Source organism: Mycena indigotica (genome assembly GCF_014461135.1).
Source record: "Mycena indigotica strain 171206Taipei chromosome Unknown Mind.scaff0015, whole genome shotgun sequence".
Lineage (NCBI taxonomy): Eukaryota > Fungi > Basidiomycota > Agaricomycetes > Agaricales > Mycenaceae > Mycena > Mycena indigotica.
Window position 1 is genome coordinate 185,627 of NW_023503014.1, and position 21,033 is coordinate 206,659.

The 21,033-nt window shown below is 52.4% G+C and overlaps 4 protein-coding genes across 4 annotated transcripts; 1 reads left to right on the forward strand and 3 right to left on the reverse strand.

Annotated features, from left to right (window-relative positions):
• Positions 1-4,252: 4,252 nt before the first annotated feature.
• MIND_01329700 (uncharacterized protein) lies at positions 4,253-6,364 on the reverse strand (the record flags this gene model as incomplete). The annotated part of the gene is made up of 12 exons (XM_037369747.1): positions 6,341-6,364; positions 6,221-6,292; positions 6,085-6,168; positions 5,891-6,034; positions 5,817-5,840; positions 5,653-5,766; positions 5,524-5,601; positions 5,315-5,479; positions 4,741-5,268; positions 4,660-4,692; positions 4,436-4,610; positions 4,253-4,389 (listed from the first exon to the last, which is right to left on the reverse strand). Exons 1-12 carry the CDS (start codon positions 6,353-6,355, stop codon positions 4,253-4,255), a joined length of 1,569 nt encoding a protein of 522 aa, XP_037213743.1. The 5' UTR covers positions 6,356-6,364.
• Positions 6,365-6,460: 96 nt separating this feature from the next.
• Positions 6,461-8,911, reverse strand: MIND_01329800 (RNA-dependent RNA polymerase; the record flags this gene model as incomplete). Its single annotated transcript, XM_037369748.1, has 8 exons — positions 6,461-6,882; positions 6,924-7,233; positions 7,278-7,397; positions 7,440-7,804; positions 7,858-8,038; positions 8,080-8,419; positions 8,469-8,521; positions 8,570-8,911. 8 exons carry the CDS (start codon positions 8,909-8,911, stop codon positions 6,461-6,463), a joined length of 2,133 nt encoding a protein of 710 aa, XP_037213744.1.
• A 275-nt stretch (positions 8,912-9,186) lies between these two features.
• Positions 9,187-11,230, reverse strand: MIND_01329900 (RNA-dependent RNA polymerase; the record flags this gene model as incomplete). The annotated part of the gene is made up of 10 exons (XM_037369749.1): positions 11,104-11,230; positions 11,007-11,058; positions 10,820-10,962; positions 10,724-10,769; positions 10,413-10,675; positions 10,041-10,365; positions 9,648-9,991; positions 9,516-9,598; positions 9,349-9,470; positions 9,187-9,296 (listed from the first exon to the last, which is right to left on the reverse strand). The coding sequence occupies exons 1-10, from the start codon at positions 11,137-11,139 to the stop codon at positions 9,187-9,189; spliced, it is 1,524 nt and encodes a 507-aa protein (XP_037213745.1). The 5' UTR covers positions 11,140-11,230.
• A 315-nt stretch (positions 11,231-11,545) lies between these two features.
• MIND_01330000 (F-box domain-containing protein) lies at positions 11,546-13,375 on the forward strand (the record flags this gene model as incomplete). The annotated part of the gene is made up of 3 exons (XM_037369750.1): positions 11,546-11,565; positions 11,617-11,895; positions 11,947-13,375. The coding sequence occupies 3 exons, from the start codon at positions 11,546-11,548 to the stop codon at positions 13,373-13,375; spliced, it is 1,728 nt and encodes a 575-aa protein (XP_037213746.1).
• Between the last annotated feature and the right edge of the window lie 7,658 nt (positions 13,376-21,033).

Here is a 21,033-nt window from a genome sequence, read left to right on the forward strand (position 1 = left end):
CACTCGTCCTTCACCAGACAGAAATTTATCTCGCCTTGTCCGTGGAGCCGTCGCAATTCAGCGTTGATCTCAGGCTTGAGACCTGGCTCAGAGCCATCCTCCAACGGAAGCCAAGAAAGCCGTACCGCAAACGCTTGCCCCTCCGACCGCCGGCTCCGAGATGCGACAAATTCGAGAAACCTCTGGTGGTCGAACGACAGCTGAGTCGTGTAGCGAAATGTGTGCAGGTGCGGAACGAGCTGGTGCATCGGCTGTACGAGAGGGTTTTCGGAGCGGACGAATTGTGTCAGCCGGTGGAGGAGCTCGCTGGAAAGGATCGTGCCGTTCAAGTTCGTGGCATTCCTAACAGCGTTGTCTCCATTACTACCCACGAAGTCGGAGAAGACAAGTGTTTGGAGGTTATGAAGCACGGTGAGCGGGGACAACAGCTCGACCCCATCGATGGATATCTGTCGGATGTCGAGGGTATGGAGATGTATATGAAAATCCGATCGTGTACCGAGGTCGAGAAAGGCTGTACTAGGCCATGGGAAAGTAGAGGCGGGATATTGCGGGCATTCTAAGCGCAAGGTGGCGAGCCTGGGTACGGTTATAGACGAGAAGAATACATCGAGGAGGGTCTGGCTGAAGTCTCGACTATCTGAATCCCAGTGTGTGTCGTTGTTGATGCTGAGGCTAAGCGATTTGAGCCGGGATAAGGAATGAGCTCCATCTAGATTCAAGTTGGCGAAGGCCAGGCGATGGTTGTATAATGTTGACGAATTGGATATATCAAGGTTTATATGCACCGAGCTTGATAGCTTTGGGAGGCATTGTAGGACAGGACGGATCTCGTCGGGAAAAACCCTGTTGTATATGACCTCCTCTAGCTGCTCCAACGGTAGCGCCTCTAGGGAAGTCTCCGCGCGAGCCATGGCAGTGTATGTCACCGCGCGCAGCTTCGGGGCATCCCGGAAATATGAGAAGGCCGTGGTTCCCCACTCCTCGTGCCCCTGCTCGAGATGTATTTCGAGCCTCTCCAGGCAGCCCATCTGTCCCGGACTGAGCCCGCACGCTAGCACGTCTGCAGCAGAACAAGAGAAAACGGCGGTCCTCCAGCGGTTGGATGTCGCACCGAGCGTGGAAAGTGCGAGTGCACCAGCCTGTTCCAGTCCCATTCGCCATGCGTGAAAGCCCTCATGATATATTTCGACATGCCACGCGGATTGTTGCGAGCGGCGGAGTGCCAGTTCAAGGAGCAGTTGCATCTTGTTCACAGACCGCTGAGTTCCCGGCTCCTTGTGTTTTAAACTCTTTCTAGGCCTGCCACCCCACGCTGAGCAATTGATTCGGAATTCCGTCCACAAATCGGGAGTGTTCATGACGACAGTGTTCCACCGGAAGCAGACTTGCGAGAGGGTGAGCAACGGGGCAAAGGCTACCACTAGAAGCTCTGGTAAGCATGCGCTGAACCTCGGGTCGACAGAGGACACTTTGGCGGTCTCGTCTGCAGCTAAAAACGCAAGCCAGAAGTGGCGGAATATGACGACAAGGATTTCGGTGGGGAGTCTTCGAACAGGGGAGTACAAGCTCTGCGCTGCAGCTTGGATTGGTTCCCACTGCCCACGAAGGGCATTGAGCTCCCTTATCTGCGCCTCCAAGTCCGCCATCTCAGCCCTAAGTACCGTCAGTCGGGCTTGCCGCTGCATTATCTCGGCGTCGTAGCTCTTCATTTCAGCCGAAATCGCGGCAAGACCATCCGGGAGGTGCGAGGGAGGAGGCAGATTGTGTCGGCAAAGTTCATGAAGAGACGAGAAAGAGATGGCAGAGGATGTTAGCGTCGACATGGAGGGGTGAGAGCAAGCGGAGAGGCGATCTTTAGGCCAGAGCGCTAGCGCGACGCGTCAGCTTTGATAGGCTAGACACCCGTTGGACTGTTGGGGTCAACGTTGTGGTCAACGCGAAAGTCGGTGACGTGACAAATCATTGATACGTGTCATGTAATGATCCGTGATGGATGATCAATCTTCCTTCCTTCTTGACTCCGACGATCATTTGCCTTGGTGCCCGTTATAATCGCCAACGAAGGGCCGTTCACCCATCGCTAATTGGGAGTTCAGGGAGAGCATCGCAAGCCATTCGAAATGCATAATGACGATGTATCCATCACAGCGATACCGACACGTGTCGTCGGGAGGAACCTGCTTCCTCAAACCGACAGGCAGCCGCGCCAGCTTGTCCAGAATCAATTCTTCTCGGACTCAAGCAACTTCAGTGTCCACGGCGGCTCCTTCACCGCTACATCCTACAACTTCCACTTCCCAAAGCAACATGGACACGGACTTTCGGAATCTGACATCGATGGTAAGCTGCTCTCTGCGGGCATTGTGAAAAACCAATCTTGCTCATGCTAGCTCAGACATCATGGCAGTGGATTTTGTGCCCGATTTTCGCAGGCTTCGGTGGGGCGACTTGAACCTGCAACGACTGCACTTGTGCTCAATATCTGACTCGAAACATGTCATTGCCCGACGGGAACCATCAACCTCTCGGTCGATGTATGCAGCCAAGATATATGGCTCACCTTCACATATGAGTGTCGCACTGTATGAAGGTCATGGTGCCAAGCAAGTGAGCATCATTTCAGAGCCTTAATCAATATTGAATATATACATTCCCTAGGAATGGTCTGCAGCGGCTCAAAAATATTCCAACTTTCGGTATTATAAATTCCAGATTATCTCACCTTGATCTTATTGCCCCTGGAGTAACCCTGCTGTGCTGCAATTATTTGGGACAGCAAGTCACCAAGGACTTTATGCGGCAATATTTCATGATAGTGAGTGGCACTAATCAAGTGAAACTTGTTAGTTATATTAACTATAGACCTTGTACCTCCTCAACAAATTTTTGCAGAAAAGTCTATTATTGGTGTACTCTATTACCGCTTCTATCTTGTGAGTTTCCATGCATGGGATACTTTTGCCACTTATATATCTGAGCTAGATGCGCGAATTCCTGGTTAGAACTTATTGAAAATTTTCACCTGCCTATATAAATTCAGACTTGCCTCAGAAGATTGCACCCTACCTGGTCTATAGATTACAGCTCCCATCAATTGTAGGCTTATGGATGACTTTATTGTACAACTTACTAAACATCAAACAGAGCTCATCTATGTTCACATTCTGGATCAACCCTTCTACCCACTGCTTGACATTGGAAATTTTTCCAGGACAAGCAATATACCTTCAAAATGAAGAGATTCATTGCCACATATCTGCTAAAACAGTAGCTGCCATGGCTGCCCCAGCAATATTGCTAGATGATATGATTAAGGCTCTGACCTTGAAGGGACTTCCAAGTATGTATGTGCTGCTAATAGTCTAAAGAAAAACCTTAATTTGGAATCTAGTCTACCAAATTCCTGAAGCTGCTGATGGGATTGGTAGTCATGCCATATTTTCTCTGATGGTGTAGCAACCTTCTGGAGTAGCTCAAATCCTACAGGATCCAAAATCCTGCAGGGTCTCAAAGCTTATAATGATTCCTGCAGTAGGGACCATAATAGAAAAAACCAGTATGTGATATTTTAGCAGATATATCTGTTCTAATATAAAATATAATTCATGCAGCACTGGCAGAGTACATGAATTTGAGGGATTCTCCAGGATTGATATTGCATCGGAAGCATCTGAAGAAGTTGCATGGTTTACACAAATGACATTTGTACTCCCTGCATCTCTACTAGGTGGGCAAAAGTCACAGACAATTAATGCAAGAGTAGGCCTAAAGTAAATGCAATTATATGATTAATAATCATATTTAGTGTCTGATATCTGTCTCTGAAGGCAAATGTATATATAGTATTGGATGTTAATGTATGTTTATAATATATTATGCAAATGTTTGCCAGTGTATATTTATACAAATAAAGAATAACATTTACCAATGCCTTAAAGTAATCATTCATGCTTACCATAAAATTTTTCAGCATTTTATGGTATTAATATTATATAATCATATTACCACTTTTCACCATTTTAAAAATGTTTTCTTACCATTTCCACTTAGTTCAACTTGAGGGGGGGAGTCAATGAAAAGGTGCAGTGATGGTGGTGCATATCCAATCACCATAACGTGGCCACATAAAACGCCGACGCAAGTACTAATACAGAGACGTCAGAGAAGTACAAGATACCAAGGACAATAACACGTCGGCAATAGTGTCCACCCATAAGTAACCGCGCCAAATATACGCTGGTATAATAACTCACTCGTCCTTGTTATAGGACTTGACCCGCAGCCTCTTCGACCCGACAAGCTTGAGCTCCGCGACGCCCTTGCCCATCCACATCCCCGGCCGCTCGCCCGCCGCGATCGCAGCATTATGGTACCCCACGATATGCTCTGCCGTCAAAGTCAGCACATGACGCTCGCGCAAGAAGCGCCTCACCCGCATGGACATGGGCCGCCTGGTCTGCGCTGCTTCCCGCGCGGGGGTTGCAGTGGAACTTCCACTCCTGGCACACAATGCAGCGCGGCGGCTTGCCGGGCGGGTGGAACGGGTTCTGTGCGGTGTCCACGTAGAGACACGGCAGATCATACTTGACGCATATCCCGCACGGCCGCTGCAGCGGAAATAAGCACCCAGACGGCATTGTGCAAACGACGACAGACCTTCATAACGACGATGGGGCCATACGAGGCCCGCTGCAGATCATATAAACGCCAGCAAAAAGGAAGAACGGCAAGACATACGAAACGCTTCAAATCCGTCCTTGGATCCATGCTCGCTTGTGCCCGCGATTGCGCTTGTGCCATATCCAAAAGGCTCTCGTCGCTTTGGTAAAAGTCGCCCCAGTCCGTAAACGGCACTGGGGGAGTCGGTAGCTCGCCAACAGGCAAGGGTGCAGGGACTGCTGTGCGTGGCTTGCCACTCAATGCCAACTTCGCCAGCCTTGGAGGTAGGGAGGACGACGCCGATGTGCTGGCCATTGTCGCCGATTTCGTCGTCGTCGATGGCTTTGCGATCGTTGTTGTTGTCGGTTTGGTAGTCGCGGATGTCTTTGTTGTCGCTGGAGGCTTCGCGGCCGTTGAAGGCTTTGGCGTCGTTGATATCGCTGTCGTCGTTGGCGGTGTCATTGACGGAGCTGTGCTTGGACCTGGGGACCCAAATGACGGTGCTGCTTCCCGCCTTGGCCGTTTGGGAGAACTTGGAGGGGCCTCCGAAATGGATTTCCGTTTCACGCCATTGGACTTCGCGTTCCGTTTCGCAAAGGCCAGCTCCTGCTTCGGCATAAGACGAGATGGACAGGGAAAAGAATAACGATACCTTTTGAGCAGCCTTAAACTCGGCCTGAATGTCCCTCTTTAACCACATTCCCCTCGCCCGCGCGATGGCATGAGCCGTCTCCACCTTAACCAGCTCGATGGCTTGCATTCCGACAGCAGTTCTCCGCATTATTGTCGCGGCCTTCAGCCGTAATTGGATGATATCCTGACATCGTCAATAAACCCATCGTTTGGATATGGGAAACACACCTCCTGCAGCGTTAGACGCATAGTCAACACGTCTCGTACCCCGGGATTCGCAGCAACCTTGTCCGCCCTCTCGATCGCCTATGACGAGTAATGAGGCTTCTTGCCCACAGCACAACAGCCACCACGCACCTCGAGCATCTCCTTCTGTCTCGTTTGCGCGATATCGGTTTGGTCGCTGAGCCACCTGACAAGCTCCTGGGTCGTTTTAGGCGGGTTTCGAATCGATTTGTCGTCAGCCAAACTCTATGGGGGGAATATGAGAGGAGTGCTTGTGGTGAGGGCCGCGCACGCACATCATAGACTTCTGCAAGCCGTTTCTTCGCCTTGGGTCAGACAATCGATAGCATGCATGGTCTGAGGGACACACCAAGAGCTCCTGGTCTTGTGCTTCTTCAGCAACGGCATTCTCCGCCTCCAGCGCCCCAATGGCGGCTCTACGCTCCCGAATGTGCAGGCGGATGTCGTCGGTGGTGAGGGAATTGGATGCAGAGTCTTGCAGCTCGTTGTACTCCTGCTCGACACTGTCAGAGTGGCCATAAGAAAAGCCCATTGGAGACACACCTGCTGCGCCGATGCCTGCTCGTCCATCTGCTTCAATGCCGCGTCCGTCGCCGTTATGGGATGGCTGCTGTACGAGTCGAGTGCCTAAAACGGTCCGTCAGCCCGACTTGCTTTCAAGCCACAGCGCAAGCCCCACATGCTGGATGGCCACGTTGGCCGATAAGACGCCGTCCAGCCGGACGCGGTGGCCCACAATCGCTTCGAGTGCCTGTCTGCGTGTAAGCTGCTGCCCGCCGGTACGCCCAGCCACACGCACCTCGGCACCCTGCATGGTGGTCGGGAGAAAAGGAGCAAAATTGTCAGGTGACAACGTAATTCCGCAGATTGCTGTCCAAATATGGAAATATAGATCTACATCAAAAGAAGGGCGAAAAATCTACTCGTCGACGTCAAATATACGATGAGTGGTTCTTAGATACTCGATACCGTCGGTGTCCTCCTCCTTCACAGGCCCCACTGACTCTGAGCCAGACATCGTGTCCGACTCGTCATCGCTATCGTGGATGCTGATAGCGTCAGCAACCTCGACCTCGTCCGCCTTGTCCTGCTCCAAGAGCGCCAGTTCTGGCTCCTCCCGTTTCATAACAGGCGGAACCGTCATGCGGTGTCGAGCGGGTACCGCAACGGGAGTGGGAGGAAGGTCAGCAAAAGGCTTCTTCACGTCCTCCGAATCACTGTCGTCTGCCCCTTTGCGCCATTGCTCAATCCAATGGCGTTCTTCATCTCGCTCCTCATCTTCTGACTCAGGTTCTTCCTCCTCCTTAATCACATCGTGGTCCTCCAGCGAGAAACATATTTCTTATCGGCTCGTCAGCGATATAGTCTTGTCCCAGGACAACGGGACTTGCCTTGAGCCCACAACCACGGGAACGATATCATCTCCTTTCTGCTTACGTCGCTGAAAGCCTGGTCGTCGTCCTCCCAGTCATCATAAGCACTGTGGCCAGACATGGACACCGCGGCCGACCCAAGCCGGCTCTGATTCAGCGCGTCGACATAGCGATGCCGCATGTCGGCAACATGGGTAACCTGGTATGCAGCGATTGCCCAGCCCTCCATACCGCCTCCACTAGGGTTTTCTTTGACGAAGGCCCGCGCTTGACGCCGATATGTAGCGCGGATGGCCTCCATGCCTTCCCGGACCGGGCCCTGCCAATTCGTCAGCGAGGAGAAACGGGTTACCCAAGCTATACCCTCATCGCATCGTCCGCGGCCCTGCGCTTCCGCTGCTCGCTCATCACCGACACGCCCGCGATGATTTCCGCCTCGCACAAGTTGTGCTGTCTCATGAGACCCTCCATATCGACATCATACTGTTTTTCATCAGCGAGAGCCAACGGGGCACAACCACGCACGTTATGCTTCATCTGTCCCGCCCGCTGCAGATAGTGTCCCAAAACCCTCTTCCTTACCAGCCGCGTATCGAAATGTCCGCTAACAGACGGCTCGTATGTCGGCGCGGGCTCAATCATTCGGTACATCATCCCGAGCACCTTTGTGCTCTTGTAGCTCTCGTGGGCGCCCTTGTCCATGAAGTCGGGGAAGCGGATAGGTCGCATGCTCTCTTCAATCAACACCGGCACGCCCGACTTCGCGAAGTCCACGGCGTCCGACGCCCGTTTCGCAAGCTCGAGACATTGCGGACTCATTGGACCGAGATAGTCCGCGACTGCAGCGTGAAAGTTTGAAACCATGCCAAGGACGTCGCCGGTTATGTACTCTGTGCGCGAGCCTGAGCCAGCCGAGCGGATAAGATTGGGTCAAGCTACTCACCAACAACAAAGTCCTGTACATCCTGAATGCTGATGTTGTCCTTCTTGACCGGTTGCTCCACAGGAGAATAGTCCATCGGCTCGTATTCGCGCGTTATTCTAGATAGTTTTGAGAATGATGATGAGGTGTAAAGCAGAGGCAAACTGGAGGTTGGGATCGTAAATGACGGTGAAAAAGTCACCTGAAACAATGAGCAACGAAACAACGACTAGGAGATCATACCATCCAGGTCTCCGCCTTGATTGAGAGGAAACGATGAGAAAAAATCACCATAGACACGAGTACATACCACCCAGCCTGCGAAATATCAGTGATATGCATTGATATTTCGAGTCCACGTACATAGATGGCAGATCGCGCTTCGCGGCCTTCGCGCTGAAGACAACCACGTTCGTCAGAGGGTACTTTTCGAAGTGCGCGTGGTTGACGGCAGTAACCAGGCGCGCGTCGCCGGGGTGGACACAAGGCGAGCGGAATATGGTGCATTGCCCAGTTATAACCCGTCGCGTGTTGTTGCCCTTGGGGGGTAACGGCGCAGTATATCTGGCCTTCCTCGAGAACGCTGCGACAGAATGAGATTGACAACCATTAAGAGCGCTAGCGAAGCCCACTCGTATTCATCGGCCACACCAATGAGATATGCTCCGCCATTGACCAAAACGCGCTATCACCACGTTAGATGCGAACGTCCTCTTCTAAGATGAGTACTCACTGCTTTGTACTTGAGCTCCCGCAACATCTGGCATTTTAAGCACGCCAGCACATTTTGCAGCAAGACCTCGCTTCCCAGCCCAGCCTTGACCATTTTGAGGACCGGGACGAACGCGTTCTTGTAGAGATGTCGGGCGGGATGCCGGCCTGTGTCAAGGACGGCGAAGTCCCGCTCTATGTTCTCTGCGCGCTGGATTTGCTGCTGATACGACCCCATCAGCTTGGTGATGTCGACACCAAGCGCCTCCATTATGCATATTGCCTGTCGGTTGAGGTGGGCCGGGGCAAACCCGGAAACCTTCATCACGCCCAGACCACGGAGGGGCGAATCGAATTTCTGCATCGACGGCCGAATGCAGATCTGGTTGTCTTCAAGATGGGGGTGCACGGAAAGAACGCCCTTGACACTACAATGACGACTTGAATTCGAGTATTGAACGCAAAAAAAGGGGGGGAGTTCTCACCCGCCCATGCGTATCTGGACGGCAGAGGGGTTCCTTCTGTCGCTCCCGAGGACATCGGCAGCGCGATTGGCAAGGGATTGACTGCAGTTTCCGACGCCGTCAGTAAACACACTGGATGGGTGAGAACGGTACCCAAGGACAGAGAAATCACTTACTACTTTCCGTGCTGCACATCCTCAATCAGGTCGATGTCATCCTCCTCGAGCTCATCGACTGGACAAGTGGCACTAAGGCAGAGGCCCATACGTGCGGCGTATTTGGCCACTGTATTCTGGTTAACAGAAGTGTAAGTTATGAAGAGACAATCGGCACTTACCAACTTTCTCCTTCGAAAAGTCGCCCATAAGGGCACGAATGCGGTTCGCCGTAAAGTCGCCGTCCTCACATACCATCCAGCAGGAGTGGTCCTTGAGCTGTGATTCACCAGCGGCCAGGAAGCTACTCACATTCAGTAAAGAACGCTGTACGATTGCAGAGTCTTACACGAAATGTCGACCAGCGATGTAGACCCCATTTCGAAGGACATTCCGGATGCGAGCGAGGATACCCCCTTCCGGGTCGTTGTACTACCGCACGGTGTCAATGAGGTGCCAACCAAGAGAAAAAGACACCCACATCCCCATCCAATATCTTCTTATTTACGCGTAACCGACCGTCTTCGTCTGCGAACCCGACACGGATAAAGCGGCCTTCCTCCATCTGCTTCGGCCACGCCCGGACGACCCGGTTTCCCATCTCGATGACCTCTGGAAAGAGTAATACTCGGGTGGGTGTTATGACCGCGCGGCGCATGGCTACCCTGTCTTTTGGGATCCGAAGCGGAGAGGCGCGGGAGACGTTGCGGACTTGCTGCTTGATGGCGTCCGTCCCAGCGAGGGCTCTTCGCGGAAGACGGAATAGGCTTCGAAGCGCGGCAGCAGGATGCTGCAGGACAAGCAAGTAGTGAAGTAGGTCACCGACTGAAATCAACAGTCAGCGTCATGGAAATGAGTGGAATATGATATATACCTTCAATAGGTAGAATAAGACCGTGAGAGACGAGACCGAGGATGAGATACTGCACCTCAAAGGAGCACTTGCGGTTCGCACGATTCATCATGTCTTCAAGGTCAGGAAAGTCGCGTTGCTCCCCTACCATCATGTTGGCTCGTCCAGGTTTCGCACTTTCGATCTTGATTTTTCGCGAAACAGGATGGATGTCGGCACTGATAACTGCTATCTCCTCCATCCCCGGCCGGCGGAGAGTGCGGAGGCGAGACAGGGCGTTTACGACGCGGTCGTAGTCTTCGCGACGACAGCCAAACGAGAAGCTATACGTCAGCCAAAGACCGAACTGAACGCCATGAGCAAGGAAAAGCGGAAGTTTAGCATGCGACACACTTTCATGGGCGCCCGGACATGCCATCCGCGAGGCATTGTACTTGGTGCTCCACTGTAGAGTTCCTGTGCACCGTCGGGGGACCAATCGAGTTCAGTGGCCCTCCTTATTCCTTCTGGCCGCGAAGGGTGGCGTCGCGTATCCACGTCGAGTTGCGGCGGCCGACGAAGGGTGAAAATTAGCCGCCCCTCGAGGAAGCGGCCGTCTATGGACTTTTCGAGATGCACGAACTCGACATCGTCGATGGCACAGGTGCCATGGAGAGCTGTCCGGGGTCAATCTTTGTAGATTCGGGGATACTTACACGACTTACTTGGCCAGGGGTCATCATCTTCCTCATAGTCGCGGTAGTCGGCAAACTGGAGGCGAAAGAAAAACTCCTTTGAAGAGGGTCAGAAAGATGACAAACAGCGAGAGGACATGCCTGTTCGTCCTGGTATGATGTTCCCAGCGTCAGAAAGGACCGCTCCAGGCTGTCGTTGCGGTAGTGCTCAAAGAACACGTTGCGCTGCATCGAGCCCATGGAAAAGGCAAACGGCATGATTTTGAAGACTGGAACTTGTCAGAAAAGTATCACATTTACATTGCAAATTCACTGGGCTCCTTCTTTTCCGTCCGCTCCCGCTTGGGCGGAAGCACTGGCCCCGCCTAGTCGCAGTCAGTATCGCCATGAATGACAGGATGTGTGCGTACCAAATCGTTCAAATATTCGTTAAAATTGAACTCCATAGTGTATTGTACCGGATTAGAGAACTGTGAGGTAGGTTGACGACCCTCCGGAGCCGGTCTAGAGACGAGATGGGGGTGTAAGACAAAGGATCTGCAAGATCAGTAACGTGTGACGGGGCGGTGCTGGTCAAAGAAGATCCAAAGAAAATTCAGTGCACCGGCTTGAAGCTTTCGTTCTGGATGAGGAGACATGGTTTTATACATAGTAGCTCTTAAGTCAACATTTCTCTCGTGTATAAAGCCCAATGACGATCAGAAAGAATAAATAGAAATATTTCTCTGGGTCCGGGGATCGAACCGCGGAGCTATGCGGTGACGGAATCAGGGATCGACGCGTGACAGCTGTGACCAAGGTCTCAGTTAACCGTCATCGAGGCCTTGTGGCAGCTGGATGGGCGCGACGCTCATGGCTGCCGACCCAGCCTTGTATGTCTCCAATATACTTACACCGGCTCGCCTACTCAACTTCTACCCCAGCGACCTTCCCGACACCATCGCTGAAATCGACATCCGCTTAAAGCAGCTGTATGCCGAGGTAACAGCGCTACAGAGCAAGCGAAACACGCTCGTCCCACTTTCCGCACTGCCCAACGAACTCCTTTGTCGCATTATCGACGAATACGCGCGACAGACGGACTCGCTATACGACCTCAGATGGACCAGGGTCATGATGGTGTGCCGCCGCTGGTGCGAGGTGGTGCGGGCTGAGCAGAAGCTATGGGCATACATCGACACCAATCATGGTCGCACTATTTCGTGGATGGTGGAATAAATCCGACGGTCCGGTGTTGCACCTCTGACCGTTAGAGGGAGTGTCTACGAGGATGTCCTACGCATGCAGCATCTTTTGGGTAGCTACTCGGCACGGATAGCATCCCTGGAATTCGACGGTGTTGCGAGCAATGTCCTGGATATCATCAATCTTCTGCCTCACCTCTCTCTCACTTCCTTGCACTCTCTCACCATTGGCGGACACTACAAGCAAGAGGAGCTCCCGCAGGGAAGAAGGATGGCGATCCCCGATATCCTGCTCGATGGCCATCTTCCCAATCTGCGCATTCTGTCGCTTTCGTACGTCGCTTTGGCGTGGAATCATATCGGCGGTCTCGAGGAGCTCAAACTGGAAGACTGTGCGAATACGGCATCCGACGTTCCGCCAAGCGTCGGTGATGTGCTACGTCTAGCGGCGGCTTCTCCACACCTATCCAAACTTTCCTTCACGCCACAAGAGCCGCTTCTTCCCATTTCGGACGCGGAGACAGTCAACCTACCGCGCATGAAGTATATCTACCTCCTTGCGGACATCCTACCCATCACGATGCTGATTAACGACCTCAAATTCCCTTCCACCACCGTCATCGACCTCGTCCCCCTTGTAATCGAAAACGGCTTCGACATTCGTGACATAATTATCCCGCTACGACACCATCTCCGTGCTGCCAATGGCCCCAACCTCCAAAAGCTCTCCCTCTTCGCCTATTTCAGAGACGAGGATGACGCTGCTGCTGGGTTGGTATGTAATGTGGAGCTCTATCGCGCCCCCGAATCAAGAACGGCCATCCACACACCCTTCCTCTCGCTGAACACCCATCCCAAAAACGAGCGTTGTCTGCGCCAAATTGTCACCAAGTTTTTGCACGCAGCGCTTGCAGGTGCGATCACGCAAATCGATGCTGGTGCTCAGTGCCTTAGCGAAGCGTCGTGGCGCGCTATTCTCCAGCTGCTCCCCGGTCTCCGCTTCGTCCGCGTCTGGGCTAGCGAAACCTCACACAGCACGCGCACTATGGAGGGCCTGTGTGCCGCGCTCTGTAAGCTGAGCGACAATGCACCACCGCTATACACTGTACAGGTCGATATCATCCGCTCCTATGAGCGCGACCAGCAGGATGATGGTGGAATATGGCTGGTCGACGCTCTTTCCGTGCTCTACGCCTATGTCAAGCTTCGCCGCGCAAGCTTTGATATGACGCGGGCCAATCCACTCCGGCGTCTGGTGTTCCGCGATGACGGCGGTCTTCTTTACTCGACCATCCATAAAGGGGTGATGGAGCAGCTGTTCAAGGCGATGGACGCGATGGGCGTGGTTCAGCGCGGAGAGTATGAGTGGAATCCGGTTCTTGAGCGCAGAGAACGCAACAAGAACAGGGAGTTTCTGCGCACCACGCAAGCGGGAATGGCACTCGCCATTGAGGTTGATTCCGACGAGCCGGAATCTGAAGACGAAGCGGAAACTTGAACGAGTATGTACATAGTTAGCGACAAACTATCCATATGGTACTGTAACACTTTGTAAATTGCCCAATACTTCAATTTCTCAAATTTATCAAGTCGCAGAATGAAAACCTGAGTTTTCAATGGAAGAAAAGTTTTTGGTGAGCCAAACTCAAGCTAAACTGATTGCTTTTCCGTCCGGCGTCAATTTCTACGAAAACAAACAGTTTGACATGTCCCTCCATGTTCAAGCTTGTACAAAGGAAAGTCAGCAAACAAATCTCCAGTTTTTGTGCTGTTTTTGACTCTCACAGAAGATGCTAACATACAAATAGGACATTTTTTGACGGAGCAGAGATTATTAGCAGCTCCAAACAAGAGCCTTCTGAACTGGGGTCTAAATTCCAGAAATATAACTTTCAAGGCTTTTCCTAGGAAATTTAGGGATTTCCTTGTTGTACAGTGGGTAAAACCTCTTGATTGTCCATGAATAAGTACTAAGAAAGACATGCAACCATATACCAAAAAGGTCTCAACAAATGTCAAGTTTACACCTAATTTACTGTAACACATAGCAAGAATAATAACATTTTTTTCTTTGAATAATATTTACAAAAACAGAGAGCAAGAGAGAGAAAATCCTTGAGAACTGCTAGATAGATAATCAGGCATCTCTCCAGTTTTGCATCGACAACTTGTATATAGCCTCTGGCTAGCTTGAAGATTTGTAATCAGATATTATATACTTGGGTGTAAATAAACAAGCGAAAAAGTCAAGCTTGAATATAATACACTGGATTCAGATGAGGCTCTTTCTCTCAAGATGAATCAGGAAATTTGTACACAAAAATATATTAGATACTTAGTGTACTCTAGGCATCTTTGATTCATTGCCTACAGTTTAGAGACTGTCAGGGGAACCTCCCTTTCTGACTCTCAAAAATGTCTCCATCTCTGGTCCACCTCTACCTCTGCCCATACTGTAGCAATTCATTCAATTCAGCAGTCATGCATCAACTCCGACACCAAAACTACAGCCCAGATGTCAAATGTCAAATGACTATCAGAGCATCAAAGAAATTTTGGCAGCCACTAAATAAGTACACTGAAAATTTTCCACTGTCACGCACATCACCAGGCAGTGCTGAACATTTAATCTCGGTGCCAATGTCACACCATTTTAATTTTTTGGGCACCAAATTGAATAAATTACTACAGTACTTTACTGACTCCATCAGGTACATCACCACTGCCACCTGGCAGTCTTCTGGACAATCCCTCTGGGACCTGGCTGTTGAATTTCCGAGGTTATCGCGGGAGCGATGGGATCAAAGTCGGCGAGAGTTTGCAATCGCAAACCGGTGAGGGTTCAATGCGTTAGGGCAAACGATGCCCAATGCTGAGAATCATTTCAGTTTATATACTACAGGCTAATTGTACTAGGATATTCTACAGTTTTCTAATGATCAGTAAGCACACAAGTGGAAGGCTCTGGAAGGTTCGCGGCGAGTCACACCCATGACCCGTCGATCTTCAACACTGGCATATAATATGGCATAAGCATACTGCTTACAGCAACAATCACTTGTGGTCGATCAATATTGCAGTATATAGTCAGCTGTGTGGCAGGTACTAGTACACACTTGGAGTTTCTTATCTTTGGATTCTCCTCTGCTGGAACCTTAATCTTGGGCCTCCTAGTTTGCCCTTACAGAGACATGATATTAGCCACAAGAACTCGAGGCCAGCTAGGACTTATTCTAATGTTTTATTGTATAGACCCGGGATTATATTATGATACTGTAGTATTTCACTCATTTCAACACTCACATGTTATACCTATGTATTATACAGTTTTTTGCAGGTCACATGATTTCTTGAATTTCATCTTTGAAAATGGTAATTTGATATTCTTTCTGGTACCTTCAGTGTCAAATTTCCAAATAAGGGAATCCTTTGAATTCCAATTTCCATAGGCCATGTCACACTAAAATTGCCCACAGTACTATTTCTATACACACACATCACACAGATCTCAGCCCAATTAATTTTTTCATCAATTATGCAGGGCTGATTAATTTAGCTGACTGGACAATTAGGAGGGGGATGGATTGACCAGCGTTAGCAATCACGCGTGACGACGACGCCCAAGCGCGTGGCCGCGCTTGAATCCAAAGCACATTGCTCGGACCTATTCCTCTCAGTATATATACTGCCCGCGAGCGTCGTGGACACACACCGTCTCACACTGTGCTCGCAGTTTCTCATCTCGTGTCTCAAAGTTTCCCCACCCTCCATCCCTATTCCACAAGTTCCATTCTACTCCTACTCATTACATACTATCCCTCGTACACCTACCAATTCCATTTATCCTTTCATATTAGAATGAACGGCCCGCTGGGCTGCACATTCTAACATGAAGGGATGATCCCAAATGCCCTATGCTGCAATAAATACTCCAATAATTCTGCAACATCTCTAAGTTCTCAAGTCCCTTAGCGCTAAGTCCCTTCTACGCTGCTAATGCTGTAATAATCCACTGCTATCTAAGTTAGTTTCCTAAATTGGCAAATATGACATAAATAGTGATAATAGTCATACTTTCTCTACTTAAGCAACAACTTGAAAGTATACTATATGAGAATGTCAGATCCAGTTGTCCTGGTCACAATGTCACATAGTATAAGTATAATGTATGTGACAAAATCCTTCAAAATGAAACTTTGTCAGTTGATGATTATGAATAAGTTATGTACCGTAGGACGTAAACAACCAGATGTGACAGTGGTATATGATTGCATTATATAATCCTATCCAGACTTGGGTTAAAGTCAGGTCCTCAGTCAGCCTGCTACATTTGTCACATAGTGTGACGTACTTCCAAAAAGGAATTTTTTGCTGTTTGACAGTACAGTCATCAGTGAATGTCACAGATCATCACAAAATCAAAGTTGTGTATTTTGACTATATAAACAACTTTCATTAAATGACTTATGTATTGTCCCAGCTGAATAATTGTGCTAGCACTAGCCAATCATTAGCTGATCCATACCTGATCTCTTGAAGTACACAACTTACATAAGTCATTGAAGCACTATCAAGGGTACCTGAATGATAAGATTATTATCCTTGATAATAAAATCTTATTACTATACCTATATCATCTCATGATGATTCATCACATGCATTGATGCTGCAATATCTTTACTAAGTCTACATGAATTCAGATGATTGTTGTCCTACTAGGTAGCCAATTATCAAGGCATAGGATGTCCTGATGTAATTATAGTTCCATGGGTTGAGATCATAATATTATACAAGTTTTTTTCTAGGTTTCATATTTTAAATTTACCTAGGCACAATGATCCCTTGATATCTTGCTAAGGAATCCACGGATAAGCATGATCTGTCACGGATAAGACCCGGCCCGTCCGCTCCGGCGCTGGTGTCGGGCCATTGCGGGCCCGCAACACGCAGCACGTGACGACGGGGAACATGCGCCCCAGTAGGAGGAACGCACACGTGGGAAGCACGTGACCGAGAACGACGCGTCGAGCCGTCGCCGAGCCCAACTCGACACCAGGGGAATGGGGAGGAGTGCTAGGAGGTCAGGAGTAGCGCCTGGCCCGCAAGGGATGTGCGATCGTCCCCTCTGCGGCCAGGAACGGGAGCGAGGAGGAGGAGGAGAGGCCAGGGTGTCCGATCACCCCCTTTGCGGGCCCGCGTATATAAGGCGCGATAGTGTACCCTGTACTCTATCGCTTAGATCGTCTGAAGAACTACCTTACTCCGTGCGAGGAGACGCTATCGACTCATCGGGCCCGACACGACCCGATTCGAACCTTCGACCACCGACTACGGCAAGGGACCGAGTTCACGGGCCCTTTCGGTTTCGATCTACCCCGCCCGCCATACTTGCGGGCCCGACTATTCGTCTGTTCTGTTCCGGGCGCGCGTTCTTAGGAGAAGTCCTTGCACGGCCCGACCCACAGTCTGACAGAATCTAAGCGATCCCCCTACACCCGCAACAGAATGGACGCTACCACCGTTATCGCACTCCCGGCGTGGGCTACGATCGTGGCTATCGTCATCGCCTCCCTTGCCTACCTATACGGGCGCACTCTCGAAGCCCAACCCGTGGTCTTTAACCGCGTCCTCTACGGGAGAAAGGAGCCCGCCCTGAAGTGGGGTACCCCTAGGCGGGTCTCCCTGGACGAGCACCATCGGCACATGGAACACGCTTGCCCGGCCCATGGCGCCGGGCCCGCCGCAAAGCGCCGACGCCTCAACAACTCACCGCCCCTCCCCGCGTACGGCCGAACCCCGGTCCGAAAATCGTCTCGAACCGCCCCGCGCCACCGGCACACTCTGCCTGATGAAATGGGGCACACCTCCCTCCGCACAAGAGCCCTGGGGGCCGCTCTTATCTCTTTCGTAATCTGCTCTACTTAATCTGTGGCGGGGCCTCTGTCCCCAGTAATAAATCTCTTTCTTCCTCCATCACAACAACGAACGAGCGCAAGATGAATCGATCGATTGCAAGACAGCGAAAAGGAATACAAAAAAGTCAAATACATAGACAAAAAAAAAACAACACGATACGGTCCGAACCACCACGGGGGCGCCCTACGAGAAAAGGCCGATTTGACAGGGCGCGCGAACGACGACAGCAGACGAGAGGATGAGGATACCCGAACGCCGAGACCCGAGTAGACGGGGAACTCCGGCCGAGGTCGCCGAAAGACGACCAACGACCCGCCGAAGCCTAATCCAGGTCCATCATGTCGAAGCTCAGGCCGTCCTGACGGCACACATTCGCATATACCTCTCGTTCAGCGGCCCGACGCTCTAAACCCTCCGGCGTTTCCCAGAATCCCGACCTCTCTCCTTCGGACCGGTGGATAGCCAGAAGAATGGCGCCCAGATAGCGGCACACGTCGGCGACGTCCCGCGAGGCGGTCAGGGACTCCAGCGAGTTTACCAACCGGAGGTCTGCGTCCAGGGAACGCCATCGACGACAACTCCGCGAGTGCGCGGGTCCGAGCATCCGGGAAGCCCCCGTCGGCCGAATGAACCGCCGACTGTTGCAGCAACAGCACGCCCAACGGAGACAAGCGCTGATCGGCGGGTACCGACGGGTCCCCATGCAACCGGCGAGACTCGGCAATGGCCCGATCCAAGTCCCATCCCCTCCCGAACCACAGGGAGACTCGAGGGAACGAAGGCACCTGGAAACCCATGGTGGGATAAGAAAGAGGGTGGGTCTCACCGGCAGGAACGGATGACCGGGACGATGCCTCTCCTAATGAGCGATCCGCGACAGGGGAGGCCGGCCGGCGGAAAGTGGGGCGGGGCCTCGGCGGGGGCCGACTTGACGATGGTGGGGGAAACGGCGAGCGGGTGCGAACTCGTTTTCGCACGGGGGACGGGGAGGAGTCCCGAGAAGACGCTGACGAAAGGACGACCGGGCGGCGACGACGGCCCGAAGAAGGCCCGACCGTCGGGGTCGGGCTCCGCCCGAACCGATCCTCGTTTGATCGGGGCAAATAGGAGAACAAGAAGGACCGGTACGGGACCGAAGCGGACAGCCCGACTAGATCAGCGAGCGGGGATCGGGACGTAGCAGCGCAAACTCGCCATCCTCGACCTGACGCTCCCAAAACTCGAAGGAAAAATCGTGCAGAGCCGCGGAGCGAGCCTTGTACGCATCTGCAAAAGACCGCCAACGCAGACAAGCACGATGGAGCGGGCTGCACGCGTCACAAGCCCGACGCACGGGACCAGGGAGTTTCTGGGGAGAACTATCTGGGACGCCCCACACGGTGCACAAACGATCGTGGGCGATGCAATACTCACAGCGAGGGGAAAGGGATCGGATCACTGTTCCCGGTTGACGAGGGGCTCCCCTCGAAAAAGCGCCAGCTGTCCAGTGGATTCAAGACGAGGGGCCAAGGGGGTGCCGAAATCCCGTTGCAACGGGGCAGGCGACACGGCCGGGGGAGAAGGAAGGGTCGAGGGCATCCGTAGCCGACTCGTGTTCAGAGGCGTCGATCCCCACCGAAGACAAACGACGAGGGCCGGCGATCACCTCCACATCCGAATCCGAACCCGAGTCGGAAGGTAGGAAAAGTAGGGTCGAAACCGGCGGGGCACCATCCCGTTCCACGTCGACCTCCATCGAAGACGAAGACCGCGCCCGAACCACCGGAGTAGGGGGAACGCGTTTCATAACCGGGGCCGTCGACTCGGAATCCTCCGGATCACTCTCGGTGCTCGGGAATTGATCATCCAACCAGGCCGCCAACGGGAGAAAGCTGAACGAAACACCCGCTTCCGCCTCATCCAACGAGGGGCCGCCCGAGAAGGCAAACTCCTCCCGAGGATCGGGCAAAGAAACCACCCGGATGAAGGGACGACCACCGGTCGGCATGAAGGAACGGCGGCACGAGAGATGGAGGGAGAGGACCCAGTAGTCGGGCCAGCGATCGGGCCGAGCCACGTTCTCTTCGGGAAACACGCGAAAGCGGCCACGTGGGCTAGGACGAGGAATCGATCTGAGACGAAGGAAGGGAGACCGACAGAAGCGGCGCAAGACAAGGCGTGAAGGATGAGGCGCTGAACGGAGCCAGTCAGCACGCGGCCGAAAGCGCACAGAGAGGGAGACATACCACCCAACGCCACAGACGGGGAAAAAACGAATCACTGGGCGAAGCAGCGTCGGCAGCGAGGAGGTGCGCAAGGAGGCCACGGCCCAGCTGTCCAAACAAAGGGCGAACATCCTGAAGAGAGCCGTCCTCGCGACGCCAGACGAAGGAGGAGGGGAACGCATCGAACAGAACACCGAAATAGAGGTGATGGGGCCCGAAGACCAGCGGCTGCCACAGGATTCGGCGGGAAGACGACGGCCGCGGGGGCGCTGCGGGGGGAACTGGGAGAGCGGGAGCTCGATGTGAACGGACTACGGGGGCCAGCAGAGGGAGTAGCTTGGAGGAATAGTCGACGGCTTGAGACGGGGGCAAGTCCTCCAACAGGCGCAGGGGCTCGAACGACTCCCGGTACGACGGGTCTCGCCCTTGCGCGATGGGCCAGGAAGCAGGAAACTCGACGAGGGACATAGAGGCGAAACGGACGAACAGACGACCCGGCTCTGAGGATGGGGGAACCATCTGAGAACTGAGAGGGGGCAATAACCCGGAGCGGTACAAGTTGGGGGACGACATAAAGAGGATTAGAAGGGGAAGCTCCGGCTTATATGGGGGAACGAACGCGTTCTATATCGAACTCGACCGAGGCGCACAGCACAGCCTACTCGCAAGCAATACGAACAAAGGACGCGCAACTGAATTGAAAAGGACCTACGCTATACCGCACGTGACCGCGATGAAACACTTGATGGACAGGAAGAATCGATCTGCGGACGCCACGAGGCGTCAGAAGCCGCGGGAGATTAAAATGCGCAGCCGAAGCTTAGCTTAAGCTTATGGGCTGGATGGAATTTGCGATTGGAAGGACGAGCTAGAGTCAAAATTAAACCCGAGAAACCGGGGCGACCGAGCCACGCCGACTCGAGACGAGTCGTTCCTAGGGAGGGGGTGATGTCACGGATAAGACCCGGCCCGTCCGCTCCGGCGCTGGTGTCGGGCCATTGCGGGCCCGCAACACGCAGCACGTGACGACGGGGAA